An 18,995-nucleotide genomic window follows, 5' to 3' on the forward strand; every position below is an offset into this window, starting at 1 on the left:
GAACTACAAAAATCTCTGAAACTGGAAACACTTATCTCCCTCACTAGCTTTAAGCACCAACTGTCAGAGCAGCTCACAGATTACTGCACCTGTACATAGCCCACCTATAATTTAGCCCAAACAACTACCTCTTTCCCAACTGTATTTAATTTTTATTTATTTATTTATTTTGCTGCTTTGCACCCCATTATTTTTTATTTCTACTTTGCACATTCTTCCATTGCAAAACTACCATTCCAGTATTTGACTTGCTATATTGTACTTACTTTGCCATCATGGCCTTTTTTGCCTTTACCTCCCTTCTCACCTCATTTGCTCACATTGTATATAGACTTGTTTATACTGCATTATTGACTGTATGTTTGTTTTTACTCCATGTGTAACTCTGTGTCGTTTTATCTGTCGAACTGCTTTGCTTTATCTTGGCCAGGTCGCAATTGTAAATGAGAACTTGTTCTCAACTTGCCTACCTGGTTAAATAAAGGTAAAATAAATAAATAAATAAAAATCCCCACAGCATGATGCTGCCACCACAATGCTTCACTGGGGATGATATTCTTGGGGTGATGAGGTGTTGGGTTTGCGCCAGACATAGCATTTTCCTTGATGGCCAAAAAGCTACTCCAAATCCAGACCTCCATGGGTTGATAAATTTGATTTCCATTGATAATTTTTGTGTGATTTTGTTGTCAGCACATTCAACTGTGTAAAGAAAAAAGTATTTAATAAGAATATTTCATTAATTCAGATCTAGGATGTTATTTTAGTGTTCCCTTTATTGTTTTGAGCAGTGTATATATGTGTGACCGATCATGTGACACTTAGATTTCACACAGGTGGAATTTATTTAACTAATTCCGTGACTTCTGAAGGTAATTGGTTGCACCAGATCTTATTTAGGTGCTTCATTGCAAAGGGGGTGAATACATATGCACGCACCACTTTTCTTGGGGGGGGTTTTCAGTATTTTTTTAATCAAGGTTTTTTTTTTTTTCACTTCAATTTAGACCTTTGTGCTTCATTGAGGGGTCCATTACATGAAATACAAGTCAAAATCCATTTAAATGACAGGTTGTAACGTAACAAAATAGGAAAAATGTGAAGGGGGATGAATACTTATGCAAGGCACTGTAGATGCTAATGGTACTATTGTCGAAGATATGATGGAAACAAGAACATTTTAATATGTCTTAATGATGGGTGTGGTACAAGAGTTGTTGTTAGAGGGGTTGCATACTGCCTGGACCTCACAATGGCTTCTAACTCTTGCATCTGTGTGAATGGAATGGAATGAATGATTCTACTGTTGGAAGTGATCATTTTCTGATTTCGTGTACCATGAACTGTGATGTTAATTTGTTGATTTTCAAAGGAAGAGCGCTTTTAGAACGCAGGATCATTAAGTCTGTCAAGATAAATGCATGGAGACAGTTCTGCTCTACAATCGGCAGGGGTACTGAACTGGGGGATTTATGGTCTATGTTGAAGAAGATGACTGGAAGAAGCAAGCCCAATAGTTTTGGTTGTGTGTCAAAAAATGTCCGTAACTGATAAAAAAAAGCTGACTTGTTGGGGAAGACATTTGCTAGGGTACATAGTTGGGTTAATTTGGCTGAAGTATATAAGCACCGCAGGTGGGAGTTTTTAAATGCTCATGTTAATGTGTATAAGAAAAGGGATACTGTTGACTCTTCCTTGGATGCTGTTTTTACCATACATGAGATGCGTTCAGCTTTAATAGGCTGTGTATATACAGCCCCAGGTCATGATCAATTGTGCTGTGATGTTTAAGCATCTACCTGATGAGGTCAAATATGTTTTCCTGGGCTTATTTAATAAGATTTGAGTGAGGCGCTTAGACCTTCTGGTTGGAAAAGTGGAGTAATATCACCTTTTGTAAAGCCTGGTAAGGACCCTTCATGCACTGATAGTTACAGACCAATAACACTGACCTCTAACTTGTGTGAACTGATGGAAAAGATGATTGATAGAGGTTTATTGAGTCGATGTCAAAGTGGGTTCTGTAAAGGTAGATCTACTTTGGATGCATTAGTAAAGGTGAGAAATGAAGTTGAGAAAACTCTGGTCTGGTCATGAAAGAAGTAGTGGCTACTGTCTTTTTTGACATTGAAAAGGCTTATGACGCTATGGAGAGAAGGCCTACTAATTTAAGATGAGACTTGGTATTGGTGGGAGATTATATAACTGGGTTTTGGCTGCCTTATTTAATTGCTCTGCAAGTTAAAATAGGATCAATTTTATCTGATGCCTATGGAGTTGACAATAGCACTGCCTTGAGGAATACAATCAGTCCTATTTTGTTCAACATTATGATTAATGATGTGTATTTGAATGTAGGTAAGGGTATTGGGGCTTCCCTATATGCTGATGGAGCTATATGGAAGAGGGGAAGGAATGTCTCTTGTGATCAAATCTATTCAACAAGCTGCAGTGGATGTTGAAAGATTGTCGATTGACTGGGATTTTAAATTGTCAGTGGTGACGTCTTGAATGTTCTTCTCGAAGAAGAAAGTTGCTGATAATATACAGGTGTTTCTGTATGGACAGCCTAGGGGGGAGGATTTCTAAGTACAACTATTTGGGTCTATGGTTCAATGAGTGATATATATGGAAAGGTCGTGTCATACATGTTGAAACAAAGTGTAAGAAGGTGGTGAATCTTATGCCCTCGGTCTCTGGTTACGAATGGGGTGCTGACAGACCATCGTTAATGGATATTTATAGGGCTCTGATCAGGACGACAATTGATTGCAGGTGTATAGTTTATGGAAGAGCGGCGAAGACTTGGCTTCAGAAACTGGACAGAATCCAGTAAATAGCTTTAAGGATATGTATTGATGCGTTTAAATCAACATCTGTATGTGCTTTACTTGTGGAGGTAGGTGAGATGCTTTTGGATATATGCCGTAAAAAATTGTCATTAGCTTTTCGGGTAAGGTTGTGAGGTTGAGCATCCCATTGCTACTGTTCTAGATGACTGTTTTGCTAAATTTCACAGATGGATCCAAGGACCCAGTTAGTGGGCATACAGGAGCAGGTGTTAAAGTTCCTGAATTTGATGTGCAGTCACACTGGGCGGTGCACAATTGGACCAGCGTTGTCGGGGTTAGGCCGTCATTGTAAATAAGATTTTGTTCTTAACTGACTTGCCTAGTTAAATAAAGATTAATAAAGTTGGTGGCATGCACATTTAACGTTGGTTTGCGGACTGCCATTATATAATTGACAAACATCAAGCGAATGCTTGACATTTATACATCCGGTGAAAAATCAGTCTCATTGTTCTATTTGTGATTCGCTTGGTGACAGGCGGCTCGGCTCCGGGACTGCAGCTGGATGCATCTTAGATGCAGACAGATAACAATGGTTTGAAGTCTGGTTCGTTCGTTCAACGTTAAATACCCATTCATTTTACAACGCACCATAACAATCAAGTTAGCCAACCATGGCTAACGGTAAGTGAAATTTGCAATTCTTAGCTACTTGCAATGCTAACGTTTAGATGGCTAGCTAGTCTTTCATGTTTCGAAACTAAACGCAGTAAGTTAGCGTTTAAATCAGTAATATTATTGGGTGTGAATTTATTTGCTAGCAAGTTAAACCGTGTGTTTTATGTTGCGAACGGAAAAGAGTCGTCTCTGAATCATGGAAGCGCAAATGCTATGTAGCTAGCTAGTTAGCCAGGTGCAGATTTAGCAAGGTGGATCTTGCTAAAGGTGGATCTTGCTAAACCAATCCCCCGGCTGCAAATATTGTTTTTGTAAACGAATTCAGAAAATAACGAATCACGTCAAGTGTCTGTCCACATTAGCCCTTTTCAAACTGCATTGTTAAGCTTTTATCCCTGGATTCACACTTGTGTATTCCAAAGCCCTGGGCAAACGGACAAACGTAACTTGCTGATGCGACCAACACTCAGCCACGCGACCATTTGTTACATGCAAGGCATTTATTAGCATATTAGGTCCCCTTGCTGCTAGCATAGCATTTTGTTTCCAATAATGAATGTTTGAAAACATTGCTGCCTCCTTTCCCTGACCTCGGAAACAAGGTTTCACTTTTGAAATGTGATCTTGCCCCTGCACAGAGAATGTTGTTCACGGCCGAGACATCAACTTTTCTGATCCAGGCAAAAGCATGCAACAATATTACCATCCATGATAATATCTAGATAAATGTTAACAGAATAAATGACTGAAAACCGACGGAAATTGAGACTTGTGTGAAGCTAGCCACAATAGTGGAATTTGCGTTAGAGAGAGAGTAGGAAAAACAGCAGGTCCGGGACAAGGTATGCTACTCGGTGACACTCACAGAACACAACTGTAGAGTTTGTAAACAAATATTCGTGTCTTAGCTAATTAATTTGAAAAACGAACTGCTTCAAAGACAATGTAATCCATGATGGACTGGCATAGTTAATTACCTATATTATCCTAATGGTGATGCACCTTTACACTTAAATCAGCCCAACGCCCGCCTTGATATGTGCCAAAAATGCATCAAGTCAATCGCTTGGCCTGATATAAGTATAAATACAGTAAAGTACACACTAAAGAGTAAAAAAAACTGGAGTAGGACTTTAATTTGTGCTCCTCCAGTTACACAACAACCCTTCCTATCTCTAATTTGATAGGCCTATCTGCAAAATGGGAGGGGTGTCATATCCCCTTAACCAGAGAAATGGGACAACATTTACACACTTTGGTTGAACTCATACCTTGGTTGACTCAGCTTGGTGATGCTACTTTCAGCTTGATCTCAATTGGCGGACTGCAATAGCATTGAATAGTCCCCGCGATATGCAACTGTTCAGGGAAGTCAGGAACCAATACACGCAGTCAGTCAGGAAAGCTAAGGCCAGCTTCTTCAGGCAGAAGTTTGCATCCTGTAGCTCCACTCCAAAAAGTTCTGGGACACTGAAGTCCATGGAGAACAAGAGCACCTCTTCCCAGCTGCCCACTGCACTGAGGCTAGGTAACACGGTCACCACCGATAAATCAATGATTATCGAAAACTTCAACAAGTATTTCTCAACGGCTGGCCATGCCTTCCGCCTGGCTACTCCAACCTCGGCCAACAGCTCCGCCCCCCCCCCCCCCCCCCCCCCCCCCGCAGCTACTCGCCCAAGCCTCTCCAGGTTCTCCTTTACCCAAATCCAGATAGCAGATGTTCTGAAAGAGCTGCAAAACCTGGACCCGTACAAATCAGCTGGGCTTGACAATCTGGACCCTCTATTTCTGAAACTATCCGCCGCCATTGTCGCAACCCCTATTACCAGCCTGTTCAACCTCTCTTTCATATCGTCTGAGATCCCCAAGGATTGGAAAGCTGCCGCAGTCATCCCCCTCTTCAAAGGGGGAGACACCCTGGACCCAAACTGTTACAGACCTATATCCATCCTGCCCTGCCTAAGGTCTTCGAAAGCCAAGTCAACAAACAGGTCACTGACCATCTCGAATCCCACCGTACCTTCTCCGCTGTGCAATCTGGTTTCCGAGCCGGTCACGGGTGCACCTCAGCCACGCTCAAGGTACTAAACGATATCATAACCGCCATCGATAAAAGACAGTACTGTGCAGCCGTCTTCATCGACCTTGCCAAGGCTTTCGACTCTGTCAATCACCAAATTCTTATCGGCAGACTCAGTAGCCTCGGTTTTTCGGATGACTGCCTTGCCTGGTTCACCAATTACTTTGCAGACAGAGTTCAGTGTGTCAAATCGGAGGGCATGCTGTCCGGTCCTCTGGCAGTCTCTATGGGGGTGCCACAGGGTTCAATCCTCGGGCCGACTCTTTTCTCTGTATATATCAATGATGTTGCTCTTGCTGCGGGCGATTCCCTGATCCACCTCTACGCAGACGACACCATTCTATATACTTCTGGCCCGTCCTTGGACACTGTGCTATCTAACCTCCAAACGAGCTTCAATGCCATACAGCACTCCTTCCGTGGCCTCCAACTGCTCTTAAATGCTAGTAAAACCAAATGCATGCTTTTCAACCGTTCGCTTCCTGCACCCGCACGCCTGACCAGCATCACCACCCTGGATGGTTCCGACCTTGAATATGTGGACATCTATAAGTACCTAGGTGTCTGGCTCGACTGTAAACTCTCCTTCCAGACTCATATCAAACATCTCCAATCGAAAATCAAGTCAAGAGTCGGCTTTCTATTCCGCAACAAAGCCTCCTTCACTCACGCCGCCAAACTTACCCTAGTAAAACTGACTATCCTACCGATCCTCGACTTCGGCGATGTCATCTACAAAATTGCTTCCAACACTCTACTCAGCAAACTGGATGCAGTTTATCACAGTGCCATCCGTTTTGTCACTAAAGCACCTTATACCACCCACCACTGCGACTTGTATGCTCTAGTCGGCTGGCCCTCGCTACATATTTGTCGCCAGACCCACTGGCTCCAGGTCATCTACAAGTCCATGCTAGGTAAAGCTCCGCCTTATCTCAGTTCACTGGTCACGATGGCAACACCCATCTGTAGCACGCGCTCCAGCAGGTGCATCTCACTGATCATTCCTAATGCCAACACCTCATTTGGCCGCCTTTCGTTCCAGTTCTCTGCTGCCTGTGACTGGAGCGAATTGCAAAAATCGCTGAAGTTGGAGACTTTTATCTCCCTCACCAACTTCAAACATCTGCTATCTGAGCAGCTAACCGATCGCTGCAGCTGTACATAGTCTATCGGTAAATAGCCCACCCATTTTTTGCACACCAATATCTCTACCTGTACATGACCATCTGATCATTTATCACTCCAGTGTTAATCTGCAAAATTGTAATTATTCGCCTACCTCATGCCTTTTGCACACAATGTATATAGACTCCCCTTTTTTTTCTACTGTGTTATTGACTTGTTAATTGTTTACTCCATGTGTAACTCTGTGTTGTCTGTTCACACTGCTATGCTTTATCTTGGCCAGCTCGCAGTTGCAAATGAGAACTTTGTTCTCAACTAGCCTACCTGGTTAAATAAAGGTGAGAAAAAGAAGAGAGAAATTATTGGAGAGAGGCCTCATTGCTTTATCAGGTATGAAGGGTGTCAATGGTGCTTTTGTTATTGGTCAATTTTGTTGTAACTAGTACTCTTTGTATGTTGGCCTATGTTAATTTAATAGGCCTACATTAAATATTTTGGTAACATACACATTTAGCAGATGTTATTGCGGGTGTAGCGAAATGCTTATGTTTGTAGCTCCAACAGTGACATGAGTTGGGGTCAATGTGAATTGAAGTCAGTCAATTCAGGAAGTGATTTGAATTTACAAAATGGAGAGAACTTGACATAAATAGCTTATCCTTGTCCGCTTATTTAGAAGTAAATGGAAATAGATAAACCTACCTCTTAAATTATTGCATTGGAATATAATTTCTCAAATTGACCCCAACCCTGAGGCCTAAATTCAACACTTAAATGAGATGAGGATCACACTGCACAACATGCATTATGGTTCCATAGGCTCTCCAATTCACCTTAATTTACAGTTTTACTCTGTTCAAGTAGACAGTTACCAATAGTTTGTTTCTTTGTTAGTCATTCAAAATGTACAGGCCTATGGTATTTGGCACCCTCTGCTGGTGATTTGCAGGATGTGCAATGATACACGTAAAAGGAGGGCTGTGATTGCCTACTATGATCCATTTTATAGAGAAATTGGCATAACTTTAAAACTAGCAGAGATCCAACTCAGGAAATTGGATATGCCTGTTGAGTATGTTCAATATATTGTAACATTCCCATTCAAAATATTTATTTTTAGTCATGTAAGAAAATTGTTAAATCAAAATACTACTCTTATTATAGGGCGGTAAAGCTTGATTTGACATGTAGTCAGTGATATGTAGCCCAAAATCATGTTTAATGACATTCCATCTTTCAATCATGCAAGACTTCATGTATGCATATGGATCCTGCCATAGAGCTAACAATAGGCCCCAATCACCACACAACCCCCACCCTAAGTGCCACAAGACGCACTTGCTGTGGCTGAGAGATCTTGGGTGAAGAGGCAAGAATTGGTTTAATTTGCATAACTGTTTAAAAGTTTTTAAAAAATTGACAGACTAGAAATAAAGATGTTCTCTTTTGTATTGCACGTTCCTTGGTTTAATAGTTGAGTTTTATTCCCCCCTTATTATTTGTATTTCACAGCAACACCTACAGTCCACAATCTTAATTTAGTTTGAGGATATGCATTTCTAAAATGTTTATTGTTACAAAAACTCTTTCCTTAGTGTGTCCTGGTGGTTGGTATTTCTAATCTTCGTGCCTTAGTGGATAATATTGTGCCCATGTCAAACCGAGCTGGTAGCACAGGTCATGCTGACCAGACTTGGCTTCATGTCCTCTCTCCTGGAGCCAGAGCTCCACATCTGGAGGCAGAGGTTTATGGGATTGTGTTACCACACGGCCTTGTCCCTGCCATTGTCCATTCATCGATCAGGCAGGGAAAAGGTTTAAAGAAGTCCTCCATGATGCTCTGTTCAAGTGGACTTGAGTAAATCCTTAATTACCGTTACTAGTAGCATAAAGGAATGACGTAAGTGAAAATCACAATTTCCACGACCATGTTTTGCAAAGGACTAAAACCCTGGAATGTCACATGTAATTATTTGCAGGCCTTTGTACATTACTTCCCACGTCGCATTGACGTCGTAAAGGATCCAAAGTACCAGTAGCAGCTGGCATTGGAGTATGAAGACCAAGCCTGGGAGCTAGGTGTGACTTGTGCCTTCCCTCTGGTCCCACAATAAAGTACACCTGAGTGATGATTATGGGATTGCAATTTTGGCCACGCTGATCAGACACTTCGTTTGAGGGACTGTGGTGCATGGCTGCTGCTAGGCCTACTTCTGCTGGGATTTAAAGTGTAAGAAGATAACGTCTCATTTTAATCATCACTTTTTTCTCTCTTTTTTAATGCATTTATGCATAGTCCAGTCAAATGAAGTGTCTAATGCATTCATTTCAGGATGGGAGTGGAGGCAAGATTGGCCAGATCTCCAAGACAACTACTTCTAGTACACCCCCAGCAGGACCCCCTCTTGCAGCACCACCTGCTCCTCCAATGGCTGGCCTTGTGATCCACAGTGTAAGATGTTAGAATTGAATGTGATTGTTCCTTATTTTCTCTGCACTTGTACACTATCCAGACCAGAAATTATAGGTGTCTAATACCTCTATTATTACAGCATGGGGGAAGAGGCAAGGTTGGACACCCAGCGGCTGTCGTTCCATCAGTTCAGCCGCGTGGAGGCAAATAAGTACTTTCAGCCGACTCGCAGGGTATGTTATTTACTGTTATTGGTAGAAAAGTCATCAATATATGTTTAAGTGTGCATGTGTTGAAAAGTATTTAGTAATCAATGCGAAACCTAAAATATCCATATGATTACAGGGTAAAGTGAACAGTGCGGTTATCTGCAGCCCCAGGATCACCCTTGATGGTCAGTTTGACAGGGAGGTGGACGTTCAGTCACCTTTCTACCACACCGATCTTTTTTTAAAAATTTTTTTTACTAATCAACTGCTCAACATTACCAAGAGTATTAGAATCTGGTCAGAACAAAATGTCGAACAGCCTGCAGCTCGTAAAGAGCAGGTGGGGGCAGCCCTGATAGGTGAAGACAAGCCCTGATGGGTGAACTGTTATTCTTCAATCTACTTTATTCTACATTTTCTTGTAAATATTTCATGGGTGTATGTTGATTTGTGTATTTTCCAGGAGCTTGCTCGGTTGTCTTATTAAAAAGAGAACAGGGACGAATTTGTCCGTTTCTCCTATATTGGCTCAAATTGGTTACTGTTTTTTACTTCCCTCTGGAAAGTTGTTTCTTTAAATAAATACTGAATAAAACATTTCTGTTGCAATTTGTTATTATTGTGTATCTTAAATACTGTCACCGAGTAGGCTGATAACCGTGGACCTAAGATCCATAGGTAAGGCTGTACATTGCAAGATAAATGTTCAATACACTGTTGGTTGAGTAGTGAACTTAATGTGGCTAGTTTCACACCGTTTTCAAAGTCCCCCCAATAAGTGCATTGACCATAATATTTGTGAAAACTCTTCACAGTTATGTCCCGTGGGTGTCACTTCTATAGACCGATACCCCATTTCATGGGTGAACAATCTCTAGCTTAGGCTCTACTGTCCAATATGAGTTCAACAGTCGACACGTATTATAGGCTTAATGTGGTTAATTTCACACTGGTTTTAGAGTTGCACTGTAAGAGCTAAGATGCTAATATTTGTGTAAACTCAGTTGTGTTCTGTGGGTGTCACCGAGTAGGCTGATACCCCATTTCATGGGTACACAATCTCTTGTATAAGCTGTATAGTATGCCCCCAATGCAGATGTGGGGATTTCAAGTTTTTTTTCTGTTAATTAACAATTGTATTTCATTTTGGATTTGTTTAGCCATATCTAGCCATATCCAAATATGGCTTGATTCTACTGTTTGGAAGACTCCTGCGTGGTGCAGCGGTCTAAGGCACTGCATCTCCGTGCAAGAGGCGTCAATACAGTCCCTGGTTTGTATCCAGGCTGTATCACATCCGGCTGTATTTGGAGTCCCATAGGGCGGCGCACAATTGGCCCAGCGTCGTCCAGGTTTGGCCGGGGTAGGCTTTCATTGTAAATAAGAATTTGTTCTTAACTGACTTCCCAAGTTAAATAAAGGTGTGCATCACTTTCAATGGGGGACTTTCATTTTTAATGCGAAACCCAAATTCCACTATTGTGACTTCCTTATTGTGGCTAGCTTCACACAGGTGATATTGAGCGTTTGCTGCCCTTCCAGCTGTAGAGTTGGGAGACTTTCGACACACCCACTCGCCTGCTACCCATACTTGGGTGTTTGCTCCAGTTGGCTAGCTGCCTATGTGAGAAGATGTTAGCCAGCCTGCATAACACCTGTTTTTGTTGGCCATAGCAACCAATGTATTTGCAATGTTTTTTTTTTGTCAGGTTTTTGTCCTCAGATGGAAGGATGAAAGGGTATACATTTACTTATCAAAATAGCTACAGAGGCATCACAAGCATATGCAAATTAAGTGAAAGTGCAGCTTTTCTGATTGGACAATGAAAATGAGTTACTCTGATCCCTTTTCACACTGGCTATTTTTGCATCATGTTTCTGGGGTCCCGAAAGTCCCGAAAAGTCAGTGCTAACCTTGCTCCTGAGCAGAGCCAACTAGCCCTGGACTAAGGTTGGTGCTAGCCCATTTTAGAATGTTCCAAGTGTGAACACACTTAGCCCCAGGCTAAAATCTCCCTTAGCCCAGGACTAAGCAGGCTCTTAGCCCTGGGCTAAGGTGCAGTGTGAACATGCCTAGTATGTGTGATTTCTGGTTCCTTGCCTCACTGACCTACTTGCTGTCAACTTTACACTTTCTGCTGTCAAGACTCTGTCCTCTCTCCACAGAGCCAGTGAGTGTGGTGTTCAAGGTGTACTGTCTGTCAGTGATGACAATGGTGGCAGCAACTTACACTGTGGTATTACGATACACAAGGACCATATCATCAACAGCTATGTACTTCTCTACAACAGCAGTATGCGTCACAGAGGTTATTAAATTGTTCTTGAGCCTTGGGATGTTGACCAAGTAAGTAGGCTTTATCTAGGGCCCGGCTTTGCCACCTATTCTATATCCTGTGTTTTCATGACAGACCAAATAATGTTCCTAATCCATGTGTAAACTAAACAAGTGATTGCTATCCAAGTGGTCTCAGCCTTGAATAAATATATAGAATACCCTTGAAGGGATTGACATAATAGTTTGCCATATTGCCCGGGCAAGTAAATTGAGCCTGCCCTCTGGTAGCGCCATTAGGCAGATTATATATACTTTTTTTTTTACACTGATTACCAACATGCAAAGTATTCCAGTAGTCCTATGAAAATAGCTACTTTAGTTAAACTGATCATAATCTTTGAGCAACCAAAGAATACTCCTGACTTGCCCGATAGGGGAGTGCCTTTCAGACCTTAAATGTTAATCTCTGCCTTGTATCAAGTATTTTGTTGAAATAATTAATGCCCTAGTTGCTCAACTTTTGTATATGTTTGTTTTAATTTTCACCTTGCAGAGAAGCTGGCAGCTTTGGCAGGTTAAAAGCATCCATAGTTGAACATGTGTTTCAGTGTCCAAAAGAGCTGCTGAAACTGAGTGTTCCCTCTGTGGTCTATGCGATTCAGAATAACATGGCCTTCATAGCCCTGAGCAATCTTGATGCAGCTGTGTATCAGGTATTAACTTGAAATTAAATGATTTCTTCAGAAAACTGCACATTAATAATTGACTTGTATACTTCCTTCCTGGTTCATATGCTCACTGTTCCACTGCATCTCCCTACCAAGGTGACCTATCAGTTGAAGATCCCGTGCACAGCCCTATGCATGGTCCTAATGCTGAACCGCTCTCTCAGCAGGCTGCAGTGGTTGTCTGTCTGCATGCTGTGTGGGGGTGTTGCTTTGGTCCAGTGGAAACCTGCAGAGGCCACTAAAGTCCAGGTACCCTTGGTATTTGTCTAGCATTATTTTTTAAAGTTAACCTGCATTAATCTAAAAACACCCATTTGATGTCAGAAGACTTATTGTACAAGGGAGACCTTGCCAATGGACATGTCAAGTGTATTGATGAGTTCATTGATGTTCTTATTAAGCAATAAGGCACGTGGGGGTGTGGTGTATATAGTGCTTTTGTAAAGTATTCAGACCCCTTCACTTTTTCCATATTTTGTTACGTTACAGCCTTATTCTAAAATTGATTTAAAAAAAAAAAAATCTGTCTACACAATACCCCACAAAGCAAAAACAGGTTTTTAGAAATGTTTGCAAGTTGATAAAAAAAACCACACAAAAAACAATTCAGACCCTTTACTCAGTACTTTGTTGAAGCGTCTTTGGCAGTGATTACACCCTCGAGTCTTCTTTGGTATGACGCTACAAGCTTGGCACATCTGTATTTGGGGCGTTTCTCCCATTCTTCTCTGCAGATCCTCTCGAGCTCTGTCAGGTTGGATGGGGAGCGTCGCTGCACAGCTATTTTCAGGTCTCTCCAGAGATGTTAGATTGGGTTCAAGTCCAGCTCTGACTGGGCCACTCAAGGACATTGAGACTTGTCCCGAATCCACTCCTGCGTTGTCTTGGCTGTGTGCTTAGGGTCGTTGTCCTGTTGAAAGGTGAACCTTCGCCAAAGTCTGAGATCCTGAGCGCTCGGGAGCAGGTTTTCATCAAGGATCTACTTTGTTCCGTTCATCTTTCCCTCGATCCTGACTAGATTCCCAGGCCCTGCTACTGAAAAATATTCCCACAGCATGATGCTGCCACCATGCTTCACCGCAGGGATGGTGCCAGGTTTCCTCCAGATGTGACGCTTGGCATTCAGGCCAAAGAGTTCAATCTTGGTTTCATCAGACCAGACAATCTTGTTCCACATGGTTTGAGTTCTTTAGGTGCCTTTTGGCAAACTCCAAGTGGGTTGTCATGTGCCTTTTACTGAGGAGTGGCTTCCGTCTGGCCACTCTACCATAAAGGCCTGATTTGGTGGAGTGCTGCAGAGATGGTTGTCCTTCTGGAAGGTTCTCCCATCTCCACAGAGGAAGTCTGGAGCTTTGTCAGAGTAACCATCAGGTTCTTGGTCACCTCCCTGACCAAGGCCCTTCTCCCCCGATTGCTCAGTTTGGCTGGGTGCCAGCTCTAGGAAGAGTCTTGGTGGTTCCAAACGGTTTCCATTTAAGAATGATGGAGGCCACTGTGTTTTAGGGGACCTTCAATGCTGCAGACATTTATTGGTACCCAACACAATCCTGTCTTGGAGCTCAATTCCTCCGACCTCATGGCTTGGTTTTTGCTCTGACATGCACTGTCAACTGTGGGACCTTGTACAGATAGACTTTCCAAATCATGTCCAATCAATTGAATTTACCACAGGTGGACTCTAATCAAGTTGTAGAAACATCTCAAGGATGATCAATGGAAACAGTGTAGCAAAGGGTCTGAATACGTTTTTATTTGATCTGTTTTCGCTTTGTCATTATGGGATATTGTGTGTAGATTGATGTGGATAATTTGTTTTAAATATATATTTTAGAATAAGGTTGTAACCTAACAATGTGGAAAGAGTGAAGGGATCTGAATGCACTGTATGGCGGTTATACCACGGCTAAGGGATTTTCTTATGCATGACGCAACACGGAAGGCCTAGATACAGTCCTTAGCCATAGTATATTGGCAATATACCACAAACCCCTGAGATGTCTTATTGCTATTATAAACTGGTTACCAATGTAATTAGAACAGTAAAAATATTTGTTTTGTCATACCTCTGGTACATGGTTTGATATAAGCCAATCAGGGTTCATAATGGCTTGTTTAGAATCCAAGGATTTGGTAAGGATGTTACACATGTTCTAATCTTATCAGGTTGAGCAGAACCCTTTTTGGGGGTTCATGGCCATTGCTATCGCTGTATTCTGCTCCGGATTTGCAGGTAATGTATCTTAATTTTTATCTTCATACCTTTTAATATTCCATGATAATGGCAGGTTATATTTAATGGTGTCACTTTGTGTTTGAACAGGTGTGTACTTTGAGAAGGTCCTGAAGAGCTCAGACACATCCCTATGGGTGCGGAACATCCAGATGTACCTGTCTGGCATCGTGGTCACCCTCGCTGTTGTTTACATGACTGAGGGTACTCAGGTTATACAGAAAGGCTTCTTCTATGGTTACACGCCTTGGGTGTGCTTTGCAGTTTGTGAGTCAAATTTTAAGCTTGATACATAAACACAATAATTGTTTTTTTCAGCAGTTGTCACAAAGTGCTATATAGATACCCACCCCAAAGAGCAAAGCAGATTTTTATGCAATTAAGGTTTTCTTGCTATTCCACCATGCCTGGGGATGTTTTTTATTTTCCTAACCTGAATTTATCTTGTGCATTGAAGTTACATTTGTTATTTTATCCTTCCAGTTCTGGCCAGTGTGGGTGGTTTGTACACATCAGTGGTGGTGAAGTACACAGACAATATCATGAAAGGCTTCTCTGCTGCAGCCGCCATCGTTCTCTCTACTGTGGCATCTGTCGCTCTGTTTGGGCTACAGATAAGTGAGTTGATCAATCAGATCTCTGTGGGCAGGGACTATCATGAGTTACTGTTCAGACACTGGGCTTTGACACTCGTGTTAATATATTATATAAAAATAGAATCTGACCAACATATATTGGCTGTGAGTGAATTTATAGTCCATTGCAGGTTCAGTAACCATTTTCTCTTTTCTTTCAGCTGTTAACTTTGCCAGTGGAGCAATGCTAGTGTGTATCTCCATATACCTGTATGGACTCCCAAAACAAGACACCACCAAGCTTCCAAGAGCAGACAAGGATGCCAAGCAGAAACTGATCACTGTTTGAGGCCTGGAAGAACTTAAACGTTTATGGCCTTTCCTGACCACTGAGCTGGACCTGCCCGAGGCCCTCTGTTGCGTATAGAATAAGAGCGTCGGCAAGGAACTTTAATTTATTAATGCTGGAGCATAAATTAAGGGAAGGGATTTTAAAATACACTTCAATATTCTGTGGCGATTGTGGAGCTGAGGCATAGAAATGACCTGTTTTTGTTGACTGTGTTACTGCTGTTAGTCACGGACCTTTGTCAGTCATTCCACTTGTCACAGTACTAAATGTATATACAGCTGACAATCATGTTATTGTTGTAGCTGTCATTATCTATAATACAATCTTGGGTCATCTGTTTTGAACATTCAAAATACATTTGTTGACCCTCAAAGTTAATGGCAATAAATCTGAACTGTTATGCATTGCCAAATGATAACTACAATTAATGAAAAATACCACAATGTCAAACCAGAACATCCTTTAATGTATAGCTTTTATTATTTAGCTTTTCCCAAGTCCATTAATCTACATAGCGAACAAAAGTCAAGCAAAACTACAGTCATTTACCAGTACAAGCTAACCACAACTGATAAAAGGCCAGGATGTCCTCTTCTGGAGTCTAGGCCAGACGCTTCCTTAGTTTATCCACTATTTTGTAGTGACCACCACCCCTGCAAAGATGCATGTTGATTTGCTAAAAAATGTGGCATCTTTGGAACAAAAACTGGCAGAAGAGTCGTAGCCTGTGCCAGTCTGTTTGGCCTATAATGCCAACTTGTTATTCATTGTCTGGGCTTGACAAGGACAGCAATCTAGTTGGCAAGAGCAAACATCTGCGACAAGCCTAGCAGATCACTAACAAAAAAGGCATCAGAAGAAACCCTGAATAAATATCAATACAGCAATGAAAACAGGCCACTGGTAGAGTAATAGGTAGCAGAGGTCCATATATGCTTTGCCAGGAGCAGGCCAAGGCTTCATCCAAAATTGCACCCTATTCCCTCTATATAGTGCACTAATTTTGACAAGCCATATGGGCAGTAATCAATAGTGCACTATACAGGAAATTGGGTGCCATCTGGGACACATACCAAATTCCAGACGAAGAGAACGTAGTTGCCACTGACAGAAGTTTGAGGCAGCCTGTGCCCACAGGGGAGATATGGCACTGCTACGAGTTCAACTAGACCCACTTAGTCCCTGGAGAATACAGTTGGCAGAGAATCAGCTGAGGAGTTTTCAGCGATAATAAAATGGGGAAACTGGTATTCCATCAAACATCGGGTTTCACTCAGGAAACATCTGGAGAGGGAGAGAGAGCAACTATAAATACAGATTAATGGAAACAAAGGTTAACATTCAGCATGGTACAGAATTGACAGGGGTGTTTATCAAGGGGGAGGCATGTCGCTGATAGTTTGTTACTCACAGCTAGCAGGTTGCTCTCCAAATCGCCGCATTAGCTGATCGTGAGTGAACTTAACGAAAGCATCATATTGTTCTGCAGAAAGAACGAAAGGTCAGACAAATGGATTGTGCAATACCTTCTTCTGCAGAAAACAAGTCACAGAAACAGTTTCTCCGACATACCTGCTAGTTTTGTTGTCAATATCTCATCATACTCTTCCCTTATCTTCTCCTCTCGTTCTTTAAGCAGTCGTTCACATATCATCCCAACCTGTCTCAAGGTAAACAGAGGCTGCTCTTTTCTAGATGGGGAGATAGTACCTGTATGGAGAATGAGAGTATATTATCAGGGAGAACATTCTCAAAACCACTTACCCTAAAATAATTCTGACATTAAATGAAGCCAAGGGGCATACAACTGCAAGCTAACAAAAGGGATAGAAATTGTTGTGGGACAACCAATGGTATCCAGTTGATGAAGACCCTAAGACATGTCTTTATTCTTACTGATGTCCTTCCTGAGTAAAAGCAGACTGGACATACCTGGCAGACTGGATCCACTAAGGATGGAGCTATGCGATTGTGACTCCAGGGGACAACAGACCTCTGTCTGCTGAATGCTGTTCTCCAGGTGCCTTCGCTTCTGCATCCGTTTGTACTCTTGTTTGATATTGTGCAGGATTTGCTCTGGATTGGAGAACAAGGGCAATAGTTGGTTAGGGCAAGTTAATCAATTATTCCAAATATCATTTGCACAAAATACTCTAGTAATATACTTTGTTAGTGTAGTTATACTTAAAGTAATTAACCACAATATGACCTTAATTTGAGAAGAGAAGCAGTAAAACTCTAGTTAGCCACTTCCCTAGCAAATGAGAACACAATCCCAAACACTCCCGAGGCAGTTCCTGTGCACAGCCATTTGAGAGAACAAGGGGTGTGCCAATCCTAGCCATGTTAGAGTGTTATACTGCCAAAATATGGTGACATGGCATCATCCTATGTTGCTGGTAAAGTGTTTCAGCTAAATGTAAAATGATGCTCATTTAAAATATCTAACGTTAGTTACAGTAGTTAGCTTAGTTTGTTGGTTGAAGGTTTATGACCGACCTAGCTGCCATGCTAAGTGGCTAGCTAGCAAACAACATTTATGGACAGTTAGTATGTCTGTCGCTACCACAAGCTAGCCAACAACACATGCAAAGTGTTTACAAGCTTATCAGTATGTAAATTACTAGTTGTAACGTTAAGCCAATTGAGTTTTCCTAGCCAGCTAACGATTTGTCAGTTAACTTCACACGAAGGTACCCTAACAACACATTTCATGAATAAATTCCCATGCCTGCCTCAAATCTAGTAGCTATGAAATGTTGCTAACCGGTTGTGAGTCTGGACGACACTTCTCCAAATGGCGAGGGCTCCATACGCAGATATTTCTGGGGTGATGAGGTGTACGCGGCTGGAGACATTGGGGCGCATCTCCTCCTTTTGGGGGACGCCTGGTTAATCAATGGATCGAAATCCATAGTCCTTTTCAAAGTAGCCCCACAAGCCATTCCGTTCACAATATCTTCTCGCTATAAAAACGAGAAAGCTGTGGTTTTCGCTATCAGAGGGCACAACAACCAGAGTTCCTGTGACTGGGCCGTTCTTCTCCGACTAACGTTACCTCAAGGAAAATTCAGATTAGAAACAAATGGCGTAGTTGTTTCGCCTATGTGAGTCTTAATATCATCCAAATCGCAGACCCTGTAATGGCCGAGTGTTAGTTGAAATTAATTTAGTCAATACTTTTATGTTAATTATTATATACAACCAGATGATAGTAGATTCGGACACGTATTTCCTTCTGCTAATGTCGTTGACAAATTCTTTCCTTGATGACAACCAACATGGCGTCAAATTCTGAGCCAATGGGCATGCGCAATTAATGATTGTTATTCTGGTATATGTAGTGTATTTGCCATACAGTTTTCATTCGTTCATATCCAATAGTTGGGCTTTTGCACTACATTCCCCACAAACCATGATTACCAAAACCACCTACCAAATTTAAATTCTCCAGTACGTTCAAACGATTTGAAGAATTTGAATAAAGCTATTAGTTAATCACTAACCAAGAACAGAACGTTCATATCCA

The 18,995-nt window shown here is 41.8% G+C and overlaps 2 protein-coding genes across 9 annotated transcripts; one reads left to right on the forward strand and one right to left on the reverse strand.

Moving 5' to 3' along the window:
• The first annotated feature begins 2,650 nt into the window (after positions 1 to 2,650).
• Positions 2,651 to 15,916, forward strand: LOC109900642 (CMP-sialic acid transporter). 8 transcript variants are annotated; one of them, XM_031837042.1, is made up of 12 exons: positions 2,694 to 2,899; positions 8,661 to 8,911; positions 9,014 to 9,133; positions 9,234 to 9,327; positions 9,440 to 9,488; positions 11,470 to 11,650; positions 12,135 to 12,294; positions 12,406 to 12,558; positions 14,473 to 14,539; positions 14,630 to 14,806; positions 15,023 to 15,157; positions 15,336 to 15,872. In XM_031837042.1, the coding sequence occupies exons 4-12, from the start codon at positions 9,235 to 9,237 to the stop codon at positions 15,461 to 15,463; spliced, it is 1,143 nt and encodes a 380-aa protein (XP_031692902.1). In that variant the 5' UTR covers positions 2,694 to 2,899; positions 8,661 to 8,911; positions 9,014 to 9,133; position 9,234; the 3' UTR covers positions 15,464 to 15,872. The 8 variants fall into 8 exon arrangements, with proteins under 8 accessions (XP_031692905.1, XP_031692902.1, XP_031692904.1 ...); XM_031837040.1 differs by lacking the exon at positions 2,694 to 2,899 and adding an exon at positions 3,086 to 3,476 and having other exon boundaries at positions 15,336 to 15,916; XM_031837043.1 differs by lacking the exon at positions 2,694 to 2,899 and adding an exon at positions 6,964 to 7,071.
• Positions 15,912 to 18,783, reverse strand: LOC109900644 (akirin-2-like). The gene is made up of 5 exons (XM_020496362.2): positions 18,234 to 18,783; positions 17,399 to 17,542; positions 17,039 to 17,176; positions 16,878 to 16,949; positions 15,912 to 16,750 (listed from the first exon to the last, which is right to left on the reverse strand). Exons 1-5 carry the CDS (start codon positions 18,409 to 18,411, stop codon positions 16,740 to 16,742), a joined length of 543 nt encoding a protein of 180 aa, XP_020351951.1. The 5' UTR covers positions 18,412 to 18,783; the 3' UTR covers positions 15,912 to 16,739.
• Positions 18,784 to 18,995: the final 212 nt, after the last annotated feature.

The sequence above is a fragment of the Oncorhynchus kisutch genome, linkage group LG12 (genome assembly GCF_002021735.2).
Source record: "Oncorhynchus kisutch isolate 150728-3 linkage group LG12, Okis_V2, whole genome shotgun sequence".
Classification (NCBI taxonomy): Eukaryota; Metazoa; Chordata; class Actinopteri; order Salmoniformes; family Salmonidae; genus Oncorhynchus; species Oncorhynchus kisutch.